A 15586-nucleotide genomic window follows, 5' to 3' on the forward strand; every position below is an offset into this window, starting at 1 on the left:
AAGTAATTGTTGTATATTGTATACGCTGTTCGGACAGCAGCACCGTCGGACGGTGTGGTACAGTAATTTGTGTTTATTGTATTTGCTGTCGGACAGCGGCACCGTCGAACGGTTTGGTACAGCAATTGTTGTATATTGTATTGGCTGTCGGACAGCGGCACCGTCGGACGGTGTGGTACAGTAATTTGTGTATATTGTATTTGCTGTTGGACAGCGGCACCGTCGGACGGTTTGGTACAGTAATTGTTGCATATTGTATTTGCTGTCGGACAGCGGCACCGTCGGACGGTTTGGTACAGTAATTGTTGCATATTGTATTTGCTGTCGGACAGCGGGCACCGTTGGACGGTGTGGTACAGTACATACATCGTGTATGTTGTATTTGCTGTTGGACAGCGGCACCGTCGGACGGTTTGGTACAGTAAATTGTTGCATATTGTATTTGCTGTCGGACAGCGGGCACCGTTGGACGGTGTGGTACAGTACATACATCGTGTATGTTGTATTTGCTGTTGGACAGCGGCACCGTCGGACGGTGTGGTACAGTAAATTGTTGCATATTGTATTTGCTGTCGGACAGCGGGCACCGTTGGACGGTGTGGTATAGTACATACATCGTGTATGTTGTATTTGCTGTTGGACAGCGGCACCGTCGGACGGTGTGGTACAGTAAATTGTTGCATATTTTATTTGCTGTCGGACAGCGGGCACCGTTGGACGGTGTGGTATAGTACATACATCGTGTATGTTGTATTTGCTGTTGGACAGCGGCACCGTCGGACGGTGTGGTACAGTAATTGTTGCATATTGTATTTGCTGTCAGACAGCGGGCACCGTTGAACGGTGTGGTACAGTACTTTGTTGTATATTGCATTTGCTGTTGGGCAGCGTGGCCGCCGGACGGTGTGTATATGACTGTATGTTGTATTTCCTGTTGGACAGCGGCACCGTTGGACGGTGGGGTACAGTACATGGTTGTATATTGTATTCGCTGTCGGACAGCAGCACTGTAGGACGGTGTGGTACAGTACATACATGGTTGTATGTTGTATTCGCTGTTGGACAGCGGACTCCGTCGGACGGTGTAGTACAGTACATGGTTGTATGTTGTATTCGCTGTTGGACAGCGGCACCGCCGGACGGTGTGGCACAGTACATACATGGTTGTATGTTGTATTCGCCGTTGGACAGCGGCACCGTTGGACGGTGTAGTACAAGTACATGGTTGTATGTTATATTCGCTGTCGGACAGCGGCACCGTTGGACGGTGTGGTACAGTACTTTGTTGTATCTGATATTTGCGGTTGGACAGCGGCACCGTTGGAGGGGGTGGCGCAGTATATGACTGTATGTTGTATTTGCTGTTGGACAGCGGCACCGTCGGACGGTGGGGTGCAGTACATGGTTGTATATTGTACTCGCTGTTGAACAACGGCACCGGTGGACGGTGTGGTGAGATTGTTGGACAATCGTGTAGAGAATTCGTTGTTGGACAGCGGGGTGCGTCAGACGGTATAGTGGATTTTCGCTGTAAGACAACGGGCGCCGGTGGACGGTAATCGTAACTTTGTTTGATTTGAGTCGGTGTTTCATTTGATATGACGACAGGTTGTTGGACAACCTCAGATTTTGTTTGGTTTGTTGCATGGTTGGTGAACAAATCCATGGTAGGTAATCGACCGTACGGTAGTACAGTGAAGACCTACCTTGTTGGACAGGTCAGAAGTAAAGGTCAAAGGAATGGAGGACACAATGGGAACAATGGAACTTCGTTTGTCACAATTAGATTGTGACCTTGGACGACATGCAATTTTCGATAAGGTCCGCAGCGTCTGCACGGTAATGTTGGATGGTGATTTTACCGTTGACTGAACCGGTGTTTGCGTTTCTTGTTATGCAAGTTTGGAATAAAGACAAAGATCATGACGAGTTTCTCGTGTCACATTCCTTCCTACCTTTGGATTTTCTGTGTTCCTGTTTATTGGCTACCTTTAGCTGGCCTAGTTCTCACTCGTGGACCGTGTTCAGCTCCCTTAAGCTGTTGCCACCCATACTGGCTTCGGCCTGGTGGTCCGGGAAGCGAGTGGGGCCTGTCCAGACTGAAATATATAGAACTGTGCGTAAAGGTCGACAGTTACAGGTTAGATATTGAGCAAGCATTGTGGTGATAGCTTTCTCTGCAGCTGGAATATTGTTCTTGTATACGCAGAAAAATCAATGTTTGATTTCCAACACGACGCAGGATGATTTGAACTACTGTAAACCTGGGAGAGGTTGGTCTCAGGTAATCTCTAAGGGCTCTCTATCTAATCGGACTGGTCGTCGACCATTCCACTGAGTTCGGATTGGACAGGTCCCACTCGAGCCGGACCTTAGGCGCCCAAGGAACTTAGCTGAGAACCAGGGATCAATCTGCATTCCTGAGGAACACCTAAAGACTGATGACTGTGACTGTGATAGTCTTACACCCACCCTGTTGATAACAACAAGCATGCGCAGCAGACCATAGGGGATGCTGCTGTGTTGTCAAGGTGGCTTAATGCATACGTAGAGGGTTTTGTACGGAAAGGCACAGAGGTGAGGGAGTAAATATAAGGGATTGGGGGAATGAAGACAATAAGGATTGGGAAAAGGGAATGGAGAAGAATAAGGATTGGGAGAGGATTAAATGAAGGGAAATGTAGGAACTTAAATTAGGGGAATAATGGCACTCGGGAGAAGCGAGTGCCGAGGTCTTCTCACCCCAGTCCTTAACTCTCCACTGAGGCAACGTGAGTGGGAATATATTATGATTCCCAATGATATCACAATGGAATGAACTCTCGCGAGATCTCCACTCGCGTGAGTTTATGACATGTGATATAACTCCCCCTCTATTCACAAGTGAATCATGAGCCGGACGGGAGGGACACAGCCTAGCAAGAGTAGACTAGTCTAGCTACAGTCCACGGTCAGAGGCAATGTAGGTTTCTAGTGTAGCCGTTTTTCACCAGAGGGATATCTCCGATCTGTGTGGATTATCCAAAGCTCCGAAGTTATATGCAACTACCACCCTACATGCGCTAGATGTTTGTGTACTGCAGGGACCAGAGTACACGAACAACCAAAGCAACTAGTCAACTGGTTGTCCCAAAGCCTAAGCGAGAGACCTTCAGAAGATCAATAGCCTACCGTGGGCCCAATGTCTGGAACAGCCTACCGCCAGACACAAAGAGTGTATGGCTCTTTCTCATGTGGTACAGCAGTCGGAATAAAACCGAGTGTCAGTCATTTGGTACTTTGTGTAATAATAGTTGCCATATCATGTACAATTGTCGGGCAATAAAGTTCTGTTCAAGTGTAGGTGTCTTTTCTGTGTTATATCTGAACAACAGAGCGCAACACATGATATCAAGTTTCGGAGCAATTCTTCACCTTTTCTGCTGAAGAGGATATTAGTAGATGGGGGGAGCACGGGAAAGAAGTGCAGTCAAATTTTCAGCCCCCCCACCCACCCACCCCCTAAGTATTTTACGGGTAAGCATGGAATCTCGGATTCCACGATGCCTCGGTCTTCTCACCCCAGTCCTTAACTCTCCACTGAGGCAACGTGAGTGGGAATATATTATTATTTGATATCTCTGTTTTTTCTGTTACATGTAGGACCAGGACACTTCTCTTCATCTTGCCGCCTGTCTGGGTCACGTGGCACATGTGGAACGGCTGCTTTGTTACCGCGCAAACATACAGGCGAAAAACAAGGTAACATAAATATGTGCACTGTTAACGTCATGTGTACATGAATGATGAACTGGTGATTGGCATGGCACGGGCTCTTGCTCATTATCCTCACTACACACATGTTTGATATATAGTAATTTCAATTGGTTTGTTGGCTAATTACTTCATTGATTTTTTCCTTTCCTTTTCTACAAATAGGACTTGTATTGATTGTATTGTCTATTGTGTCCTATCAGATGTACTAGTATTATCACAGTGCAACATGTGTGTGTATGTGTGTGTGTGTGTTGCTGTTTATACTGTTTACACTTTTTATGCAGTTTGGAAAAATCCCGATAGAGCTGGCGCGGAACATGAAGGCTTCCGAACCCGAGAACACAGCTCACGCCGAGACCGTCTTTCTACTGGAGATTAGGCAGAGGAAGACATTCAACAGGTTTGTAATTACACGAGATACACTGTGCCATTGTGAGGATCGGGTACAACAGGCAACCGCCTTCATCCCGTGGACGGTATCAAAGGTATCAAAGGAGATACGTAGAGTCATCCATAGCACTTGTATGTAATAGATATTGAAAGCGAACATTATACCTGTTCTATATAATAGCACCAATGTTGCTTAATGTCAAATCATCAATTTGAAGAATTCAAGTACTTCATTTGAAAAAAAAGTTCAGCCTATTATACATTTTCCATCCGACGAATTTGATTTGGGACGTTTCCATGACCTTAGAAACAAATAGATGCTACTACCTGTTAATGTCGGAGTTTATGGTTGTTCCCTGTCCAGTTCACCCCTGAGGTTGAGTCAACCCTGCACTTCGCGGCGTTTTATGGCCTGGAGTCACTGGTCAGGAATCTGGTGCTAAAGGACAGGGCCGAAGTCAACGCACAGGGCACTCAGAAGGTAGGGGTGGTGTTGTCTTTTTATCTTGTAAATGATGCATTAATATTTTGTAACACTAGTTGGTTAATGTACAATTATGTAGTTTGGTATCTACAAAAGTTATTACGTGTATATATGATGCTGGATGCAGGGTGTGTTCGTGATTTTACTTTCAATTTTACGTACCAGTTTCTTTTTTGCATTAACTGTTCTATTCTTGTATTTCTCGTCTTCTGTGATGAATAGATCGATGCAAATGGATCGAATAGATCGAAGCGATGCAAAGATCGTCTGTATGAAATGTCTTCATGTGGGAAATATTTTAAAAGTAAATATTTTGATATTGTTTTCTCAGAGTGGTGATTCTGCACTACACGCAGCATCGCTAGGAGGCCACACCCCTTGTGCAAAGATCCTGGTCGAAAATGACGCAGACGTCAACATCAGAAACAAGGTTGGTGCAGTTATAATACTACAACCAATTCTACATCAACTGGATTGCATATCTATACATTTCTTCTCTAAGTCTTTTAATCACAGACAATTTATAATCATAACCGCCATGTGAGAAATTACAATATGCAGACGATACGCTTCACAGTTTTGTGCAATTATGAATGTTGTTTGTCCTCAGACAGGGGACAGCCCACTACACCATGCCGCGGCTAGAGGGCACACTGCCACAGCGTACTATCTAATCCAAAATGGTGCCGACTTCGATGCTTTAAACGAGGTAAGTTCCATATACTGTACAGTAGCATTCACGACAAATCAAAGAACAATGGTGCTGTGCTTTTTCAAGCAGTAGTGGATACGTTTTGAGGAATAGATTCAGAAATCTGATTTTGTATGGGGTAACATTCCAACTTCATTTTTGTATATGGTAACATTCCAACTTCATTTTTGTATGGGGAAACATTCCAACTTCATTTTGTATAGGGTAACATTCCAACTTCATTTTTGTATGGGGAAATATTCCAACTTCATTTTTGTATAGGGTAACATTCCAACTTCATTTTTGTATGGGGAAACATTCCAACTTCATTTTTGTATAGGGTAAGATTCCAACTTCACTTTTGTATGGGGTATCATTTCTACTTCATTTGACTGAACATACTGGGAGTATAACTCAACTTCCGTGCGGTTTCAGGCCGGGGAAACCCCGCTCCACCATGCCGGGCTCTACGGACATTCCCACACGGTCGCTATGCTGGTGCAACAAGGGGCAGACATCCTCATTCAAAGCAAGGTAGAACTTGATTTGTAATTCGGAACCATGAAACACAGGAAAGAGAAAGTGATCCTCAACTAAAGATTTGTAAAAAAAATCGAAAACACTTAGAAGTATTTCATTTTTGACTATAAACTGAAATAATCAATATTGACCACAATTCAGAATCATAGAGAACATGTAAGACACAGCGATCCTCACATAAAGATGTGTAAAGAGTCGAAAACACGTTGCTTATATTGACCATTCATGATATAGATTCAGGGCACTATCGCCTCCGCCCCTGAGGGCGTCGCAAAAAAAAATACAAAACTTTCTGTTATGTTGCGACCCACCTGACCTCCATGTTGTTTCCGCCCCACAGAAGGGCACCACGGCCCTGCACCACGCGGCAGGGGCAGGGTACGCACCGGCTGTGGACGCGCTGATAGACCTCAGGGTGGACATGGACGCCGTGGACGAGGTAAATACATTAGGAGATTGCAACATTTCTTCTGTTTGTCAATCTCTGACATAACAAATTGTTACAAATTCTTCCTACACTGGCACAAAATAAGTAACGGTAGTTTACCTTTATCTGCGGATTAACCTATATACATTATATGTTATGAAATAATTGCAATTTGAAAACACCATCCGTCGAGTTGGTATCTGTAAGTAACCTGTTCTTAAAAACAACGGATATGGGTTACCCAGCGGATAAAGGCGAACTACATGTTGCATTAATCTGTCTTGGTATACAGCGAGATACCATATAGATACCTGTGTATGAGGAAAAATCTCTAAACTTCATAGTGATTTGAATTCAGTATGTAAAGGGTAAGATGTGATTACATTAGAGATTTCCGTGTAAAATATCTCATGTCCACAAACAGCTACTTGTACGTAACCCAAAACATTGCACATCACCTAGAACAGTGGGTCCTGTCCTTGGTGCTGACTAGAAACTCAACACTATCCTTTTCCAGAATGGAAACACTGCCCTTCACTGGGCGGTATCCAGCGGACACCAGGAGGCAATGGAGTCTCTGGTGGAGGGTGGAATAGATGTCAATATACAAAACAAAGTAAGTCATCTCTGTAAGCTGTAGTAAATTCAAGTTTGTTGCTTGGCCATGACTTTTGATGGGCATTTCATCGCCCACCGCATCCACGAGTGGTGATAGGTATGCTTGAGACAGCTATTATGTACAATGTACTGCAGTAACTACTTATCGTTATTATGTCTCCACCCTGCTCTCAGATGAATGTCCTGTTTTTAGTCTGTGTATACATTTTAGCAATAGTATGCAGGTTTAGTTTTTATATAACTGTGCAAATTAGATAATTTGTAACATCCTATGTGATAAACGTGCAATATTGTTAGATATGATTATTTTGATTTGTGTAAATTGAATCTAATTCAGTGCAATTTTGCAATAAATGCCATCTTGAATCTTAATGTGAATAAATAAAACCTCATACAAAAAGTGCACGGAGACAAGAGGCTATGGTGCATTGAATAATAATTTATATCATCAGTGTTGGTGTCTCTGTCTAACCCATTCTCTGAATTCATACTGTTTTGAGGTTAGTGTCTTCATGGTGTGATGTTTTCAAGCAATGTTTATGTTCTACAGTTCCAGGAGACGGCCCTACACATGGCGTCTAGAATGAATCGACTGGCGATGGTGCAAGTCCTGTTAGCTTACGGGTCCAACGTACACCGCCGAAACACAGTATGTATTATATACAATGTCATGTAGATCCTAACAGCAAACAGCAACCACTTAACAATGTTTCCACACGTAATGGCAACTGCATTGGGTTGCAATAGTCTTCTGAAAATGTTGAAAACCTGAAAAAAGAGAATTTTGATTAGTATAGTGTACATATGTGTCACTCTATGTATTTCATCAGATTCTCAGATTTGTTTACTTTGATATGTTTTTATGATTTCACATAGGAGTATGCCATTGCCATGCAGTATGCTGCACACTCTATCAACCCGAGAATAGCCAGAAGTCTGGCCACGTTTGGATCAGATGTCAACATTGCTTGCTTCACCAAGAAAGGTAGGAACACCTTTTGTCTAGCACAATAGTGAGAAGAGAGAGAGGATGATATATTTGCAAAACATTGCAGCCTATTAGGCTGAATTGTTGTGTAAAACATGGAAAATAATTGTGTAAATTATAGTACATGTACATGGATTGTTATGATTCTTGTTACAAGTGTTCCTTGGTCTACAATATTGACTGATTTGCCTTATTAAATGAAGAAAAATATGGGCATTATCAAGGTGTTGGGAGCTACTGTAATTCTTTATGTTAGTGTTAGCTTGATTCCAGCATCTTTTTTTTTTTTACTTTTTAACCACTAAATTTCATCACTGCATTTATTTCATCACTGTGCTGAAGCCAGCTAGAATTTTCTTTCCAGAACTAAAATTTAAATCTAAAAAAATCAATGCCCTTCCCTCCAACTGCTAAAATTATCAACTGTGGTATAAAATTGATACACTGCACTAAGTATAGCACCATTTATGACTTACTGGAGAATCCTTCCAAGTCAGAGTGAATACACTATGGAATGTTCCTTTCATAAATTCTACACTCTTGAAGTCATCTTGTTCACTCCCACTTTCAGGTAAAATTAAGAAAGGGATCCTTAAAGAAAAGAAAGAACCACCGGTAGGGAAGGTGTCTCCTATTAGTTCACCCAGACTTCCCTCCTGGAGGAGAGAGGAAATTCAGGCACTGGAAAATCTGCCCCAATTGGACAGCTACTATCCAGATGATGCAGCCAGGAAACAGAGCACAAGTTTCAGGCACTAAGAAACCAGTTACAGTTGGACTCCTACTATCTGAATACTGTAAATACAGTGATGTTGTTTTTTATGTTGGCGGTGCATGTTATGCCAGTGGTTTTTGGTTTTCCACTTACTGCGAAATTAAATTCCTATGAACTTACGTGCATTTACAGTATACATGTGCAGGCGCCAAAGAAGATATTGCTGACCCAAAGCACCGACATGTAAATCTATTAACTCTAGCATGAACATTGAATGTATCTCTCTAGCATGAGGCATTGGTAAAAGCCATTCATTGCTATACTATAATTGAATCCAAAAGAACTGTCACACATACACAATGGTCGGATACTGAATATGCTGTAGTTTTCTATTCATTCCATTCTATAGTGAGGTAAGTTATTTACACCCAGAATTTAATTACAAGTCAGTTTTATGTTTGCTGCGAGCCAGCTCACGGCACCAATGTGCAACATACAAACATCACTATAAACTTCTCTATGACCTGATTTTACCTACAACATAATCACAAAATCACAAATCTCATACATTATAACACAAAATCACATTGTTTATACAAGGATGCTAAGAGATAGTTCAGTCACTAAATTTGCATTGGACACTTGGCAAGTTAAATCAGCAGTTAGATAGGTAATCCCATACAACTGCTTTGACTGAATATACATTTGGTTGTATTGTCAAAACATATAGTACCAAAACCACATTTCTTGCTGTTAGGCTGACTTTGTGGTTACGTCTTGATTTGTATGATATCAGTAAAGAGAAGTACACTTTTTCTTTTTGACAACTTTGAGCTTGACTGCAATTGCTAACTGTACCATGAGAATTTGCATGCCTTTTGTGTGCTAGTAGATATCATAATCACACAAACAGTGCTACTGTTTCTTGTGCTTAAAACTTTAGACCTTTTAGACATGAAATAGTAATGTTAATGTAACATTACACGACTTGTATAAAGGTGTTAAAAATGACTTGTTCTTGTTCCAAGTATATCATGCAAAAATCAGACACAGGCAACTGTGGCTCTCCAAATGTGGACGGATTTGATTTGAAAAAACATGCAGGCTTTGCTGGTATATGTAAGTTGCTGTCCATCCTGGCCATGATGCTGTAAAGTCTGGTAAAAGCCTCACTGGAGAAGTGCATCAATATCTGTAGAAGCACGCTGTTTCCTAAAAAAAGTGGTAATGAGCAAGGCTTAGTAAGGTAAAACAGAATGGTAATCATCGTGATTCACTTTAATGTCACTTGTAATTGTGCAATAATCATACACCTATGTAGTACCTTGTATATAAGCTAAATTTCTCAAACATTGCAATTAAAGAAGATGTTTTGAAAAAAAATCTTAAGAGTCTTTGTTGTTGATATAATTTGTGATGTACTCACTTTTTGGACTTGGATGACTTGGACTTGCCCGATCTTGACTTGCCAGTCTTGGGTCTCGGTAAGGAAGCCTTGAGGGCCCCCTCCTCCGTGTAGGCCAGGTATGCACCTGACAGGTCTGTATCTCTCAGCTGGGGACAAAGACATTGTTACAACGTCTCAGAGTTAGAAAGCATTTTATAGCAACAGTCTATAAAGATGTATACTACACTCTTGAAGTAGTATGCGTAGTCCAGTGGTTAGCACCCCTGCCTCTGGCCCAAGAGGTTGGGAGTTCAAATCCTGGCTGTTGTCACTCATCTGACATGCATACTACAGAGTTTTCAGTATTAAGGTCATTTAGCTGTGGTCCACTGTTCATTGTACTTGTCAAAAATATCTACAGAAATTTCCGTTTTTAAATATTATACACCTCGTCCTGTCTTCTCTGGCACAAAAAGTGGAAGATTAGTTTATTCACTTTACTACAAATTAAAATGTAAATCTTTATTTTTTATCATCTAAGATATACAACATACCTCCTTTGTCTTGTCCCTGTCCGGAAGAGGGGTCTGTTTTCTCATATTGTTTCCTGTGTAAGCTACACATTTCTGGAAAACAATATAAAGTCCAGTTCGCCTGCATGAATTTCATTTGCTCTGACTGTTCTGGAAGGGATTCACAACATTGATTATATAAAAGTATGAAAAGATATGGAATTGTGTTTGAAAGAAATAGACTTACCAGCTGCCATTCCCCTATTTCTTCATTCCAGGTGACGTAATTCTCTATCATTTCCTACAGCAACAACAAAAAACAAGCAATACATGAAATTCATTGTAATAAGTTTGGTGTGGCACCAACAATCTTATTCAGAAATAATTGTCATAATAGCTATGTGAGATTGCTGTTCCTACAAGTACAGTACAATTTTCCTTTCCTCTCAGAATGTAGCTGCTCCTTTTGGTTTCCTAATTTTAATACAACACGCAGAAGTACTGGGACAGAAAGTAACTAAGCTAAGCTAAAGTGCATGAGTGGGGGTGTCAAAGACAATACTAGAGTCTAGAGATTGTGCTTTCCCTATGATTTAAGTTCACATCCATGTGATATCATTAGCCACACATGGCATTACGAGGTGCTGACTACATGTGTACAATTATCATAAGTGGCCATGCTTTTAAAGAAGAATTACACGACATTCATAACTTTTTGGAGCTGACTCTACAAATTTGAATTTCTGAAGAAAAAGAAAAACATGGTGTCAGAGGTGAATAGACAGGTGATCGAAAGCCACAATTACACGATAATTTGAACAAAGACCATGTCCTACTGGGTTGGCTGACTGCTCAGTTTGTGTGTGCTGTTGAGATTGGAGGATGCTGAACACCTTGTCCTTTTTTGGGCAACAATGTGGGTTGACATGAAAAGAGGAAGGAAAATTCAACTCTGAAACAACGCTGATTTGATATACTGGCAAAATCAAACCTATTTCTGCTTTTTTATTCTGTAGTAATGTTAGTGATTGTTGGCATTCATAAATTCTTTTTTTCAATGAGGAAATGTGTGTTTAATAGCACCTTCATTGCATTAACACAACTTGATGCCACTTGATTGTCTACCACAATTCTTGAATAAAAAAACAGGTGTATGCATGCAGTTTATGCAGTATGTATAAGGTTTTTTTTCTATGTCTACCCTAACCTCAGCTTAGCAGCCAGGCTGACAGACTTTTACCTGACAGATCGTACAGCACTGAGGGATTCAAGGAACCACTAAAGGAAGCCTAGACAAAATAGCTCACGTCCCATAAAAGAAAGTAACAGCGTGCACTATGAGCCTACCTGAAACTCCTTAGGAATGAAGCTGTTGATGATGAGCATCTGCAGACGGAGTTCCCTCTCCAGCTGCCTGATGTTCTCCAGTAACCCCTCCATCTCACGCTGGTGCTCCTGCTGGAGATCTGCCATCTAAACACAGTCAGCCAGCCACATTAGTAAATATGCTCCACCTCTGTAGTGTTGCCAAAAAGTTGTTCCCCCACCACATCTTCACTGCAAATCTTACAAGTCATTGAACATTTTCTATATCAATGTAATGAAAGGTTTTAACAGCAGTGTTATCGCCAACTTACAGTTTTGAATTAGCCGCCTTTAGTTTTAGATTAGCATAAGTTATTTCCCGCCAAAGTTACTTCCTGCCACTTGTAGCCACGGGAAGCTCCAGCAAGGCGAGCCCGGGGGCGGCTGGAATTTGGAACAGTAGGAAGCCATTGCAGAAGAAAGACGGAGGTCAAAATTGGGCCTGGAGATCATTTCTCCAGGATATCTAGGCTTGGAGACAAACATACTCCAAGAAGAAGAAGAAGGATCAGAGGCCTGGAAAAGGAACTTCCAGGAGACTTAGGACACTTAGGCCTGGGGTAAAGACTTCAGGAATTTCAAGAAGGATCAATTAGGCCTGGAAAGAAAGACTCCAGGAACAGGAGGACAAGCTCCAAGACATATGGACAGACTCGGTCGGGTACGTGGGTGACCAAACTATGTTTTACGGCAAGAACTCATTGCGGATTCGGCAAAGAACTCATTGCGGATTCGGCAAGAATTCACTGCGAATTCGGTCAAGAACTTATTACGGACTCTGACTCAAGAGGATTTACAACTTCAGATGGAATAGGGACAGAAATAGGACTTTCAAACTCAGTACGGCGGCTTATGTACTTCTACTAACTCTATGAACAATATAACTTCAAAACGTTCAGGTTTGTGTCTGCGTCTTACATCTGTGTGAAGAATCCAAGGTGAGTTCGGTTATTACTTCTTTGTAAACCTAGTACCTCGGCTGAGGCTCCGACGACAAGATCTAGAGCGGAGCGCTTACAAGCAGATATTAGAAGACACCAATATCTGACACTGTAAATGTGTCAGACTCTGTTAATGTGCCATTTGGCTAAAAAGACTACAAACAGGTGCATGTACTTTTTTTAACGTATAAAAACATGTTCGTCCAAAGATGGCGCTAATTTTATTTATTGTGACAGAGTTTATTCCATGTACTAACTTTTCCCATGCAGAAAAACAATACATGTAACTTTCTCTGGTAAATGATACTACAAGTCTTAGAGTTGTAAGAAGATTTGAGGAGATGGCAAGGAATGCTCAGGAAACGTTACCTCTGACTTGGCAGCCATAAGCATGGTCCAGACTTTCTTCAGTTTCTTGGTCTTCCCAGATGCTTCTTCTTGTAAGGAGGAGTATTTCTCTTCAATGTCTACTCTCTCAGCCTGAATGAACAATGCAAGTCAACAATTGTAATTTACTGTAATCTTTACCTACAGCAATGAAAATGCTGCTATTACAATGAAAGGAAAGTTAAGTTTTATAGTTTACACATGTATCTTAACTGTAGTGTATGATACCGGTATATGGTGTCTCTGGAATAACAAGACTTACATGTACATGTAAGTGTAGCATTTTATTTTTAAAGTTCAAACATTCCATTTTTCAAACATTTCTGTTACTAGCACTGATTTTACATGTAGTTATATACAATACCTAATAGCTGTATCTGACATCTTTTAACTTACTAACGTTTTGAACATACATGTAAACTCTGTTAAAGGACTTACTCTGTCTACAGTGTAATACAAGCTTTTTTGTGAAAAGACTAGTACTTACAGCTTTTTCTTCTAGTTCTCTCCTGAGTTGTTCTTCCTTGGCCTTCCTCTCGGCCAGCTCATGAGCCGACTCCTCCAGTAACTTCTCCTGTTCCTCAGCCTTCTGTAGCAGGTCCACCCCTCCCACAATCACCTTCTTCTCTATAGACTTCAGTTTCTCCACAAGGGCATCATGTTCCTGCCTGGGGAGGGGGGGCAACACACATGTACAGGTAAATCCTATCTTCACTGTGCGCTCATTGGTTGATCCTGAATCACATGATTCTCACAACCATATAAGTACAAGGGATGATCACCCTACTGCCTCTTGTTGGATTCATCCGCAACGCCGAGGTCGCCTGGCGATGGACGACCAGGTCTCCGCCGCTTGCGGTTTCACGACCACGTTTCTCGCCGCCGGGCGGGTTTTGTGCCGGAGGAGCACGCAGTGTTGCAGCCTAGACTCCGGATTACCAGTGGGAGGAAGACAACTTCGGAGGTTCGGCTGTGCAGCAAGTAACGGCGGGGCGAGGGATCCAGAAGCTCCAGCGGACCTTGGGCAGACCCTCTCCACGCATCGAAAGGACGGAAGAGTCCTAGTGTTCTACCTAGTGGGGTCAAATTTCAGGACGGGGGATATACGGTAGGTTTGGGTGGAAAATGCGGTAACATACGTTGTGGTATTTGTCGAATTCTGCTTTTCTGGGAACAATGGTTTGTGTGCCGTTTTGTTCACGTGTTGTTTTGCATATCTTTGGTGTCGAGCTTTCGCCTGGTTTGCACGTGCTTGATTTGCATTTGTTTGCTTTTAGTTGACTGGGTATTTTGTCGATAAGCACACAGGGAGGCAGCATAGACTCCAGTTTGACGGAGGAAGACAATTTCTGAGGTTCAGCTGTGCAGCAAGTAACGGCGGGGCGATGGAACCAGAAGCTCCGGCAGACCTTGGGCAGACCATCTCCACGTAGCGAAAGGACGGACGAGTCCCACATAGTGGGGGGAAAACTTCAGGATGGCTGAGATATGGCAGGTTTGGGTGGAAAATGCGGTAACGTACGTTGTTGTATGTGTCGAATTCTGCTTTTCTGGGAACACTCGTTTGGGTGTCGTTGTTCACGTGTTGTTTTGCATATCTTTGGTGTCGGGTTTTCTCCCGGTTTTTACTGCTTGATTTGCATTTGTTTGCCTTAGTTGACTGGGTGGGAATTTCATTATCTTTTGTTTGGAACGGAACGTAGGAGGTTTTGTTCTTAGGAAGGGAGGGAAACTCGTGACAGGATCCCCTTTGTGACCACGTGAGGTGTGTGCCAGCGTGGCGGGTGAATGCTCGAGTTGGGTTTAGCTGCTTTACTGTAGGTTCAGAATTTGTGGTCTGAACGTGTTGTTTTCTTAGCAGCTCAGCCCGGATTCCAGCTCTCCCAGGCCGAGGAAGGCGACTACCACAGCGCAACTGAGATGCAGCAAGCTCTGACAGACTTTTGGCGGCCTCTTCACATACTGAAAGGGCGGAAGAGTCCTACCTGGCGGGGCGAAACGTCGGATGTTAAAGATACGGCAGGTTTGGGGCGAAAATGCGGTAACAAACGTTTGACAGCCGTCACGGAGCGCACGGCTTTGGTTTTTTCAGGGAGGCGTGCACGTTTTTTGGTGACATTGATTTGAGGCGGGATTCCCCTCAGATATTTTGTCTTTATGTCTGTTGTTGCTGTTTTGAAGTGTTTGGTTTCCCTCTAATTAGGGATATTTTCTTTTACCGTTGTTGTTTGTAAAGTTTTGCTTGTGTTGACACAGTGACGGCGACACAGACCTGGACTATTAAGGAATGCAGTCGTCTAAGGAACCACAGCCTGGCAGCAGCGTTGGCAGTTTCTATCGCTGAGGGGAGTCTCCTTAAATCACGAGGAAAGAAGGTGTGTTTTG

The 15586-nt window shown here is 42.4% G+C and overlaps 2 protein-coding genes and 1 long non-coding RNA gene across 3 annotated transcripts; 2 read left to right on the forward strand and 1 right to left on the reverse strand.

Moving 5' to 3' along the window:
• The first annotated feature begins 3621 nt into the window (after window positions 1-3621).
• On the forward strand, window positions 3622-6301 carry LOC118408915. Its single transcript, XR_004830374.1, has 7 exons — window positions 3622-3741; window positions 4041-4156; window positions 4511-4627; window positions 4962-5060; window positions 5241-5339; window positions 5757-5855; window positions 6202-6301. It is a non-coding gene; the product is annotated as an uncharacterized LOC118408915 (long non-coding RNA).
• A 1059-nt stretch (window positions 6302-7360) lies between these two features.
• LOC118408913 lies at window positions 7361-9251 on the forward strand. Its single transcript, XM_035809771.1, has 3 exons — window positions 7361-7555; window positions 7783-7891; window positions 8466-9251. The coding sequence occupies exons 1-3, from the start codon at window positions 7427-7429 to the stop codon at window positions 8651-8653; spliced, it is 426 nt and encodes a 141-aa protein (XP_035665664.1). The 5' UTR covers window positions 7361-7426; the 3' UTR covers window positions 8654-9251.
• A 246-nt stretch (window positions 9252-9497) lies between these two features.
• LOC118408914 (kinesin-like protein KIF3A) lies at window positions 9498-14244 on the reverse strand. Its single transcript, XM_035809772.1, has 8 exons — window positions 14141-14244; window positions 13689-13899; window positions 13184-13294; window positions 11856-11981; window positions 10756-10809; window positions 10551-10622; window positions 10036-10163; window positions 9498-9821 (listed from the first exon to the last, which is right to left on the reverse strand). Exons 1-8 carry the CDS (start codon window positions 14242-14244, stop codon window positions 9779-9781), a joined length of 849 nt encoding a protein of 282 aa, XP_035665665.1. The 3' UTR covers window positions 9498-9778.
• Window positions 14245-15586: the final 1342 nt, after the last annotated feature.

Source organism: Branchiostoma floridae, unplaced genomic scaffold, assembly GCF_000003815.2.
Source record: "Branchiostoma floridae strain S238N-H82 unplaced genomic scaffold, Bfl_VNyyK Sc7u5tJ_495, whole genome shotgun sequence".
In the NCBI taxonomy this organism is placed as follows: Eukaryota; Metazoa; Chordata; class Leptocardii; order Amphioxiformes; family Branchiostomatidae; genus Branchiostoma; species Branchiostoma floridae.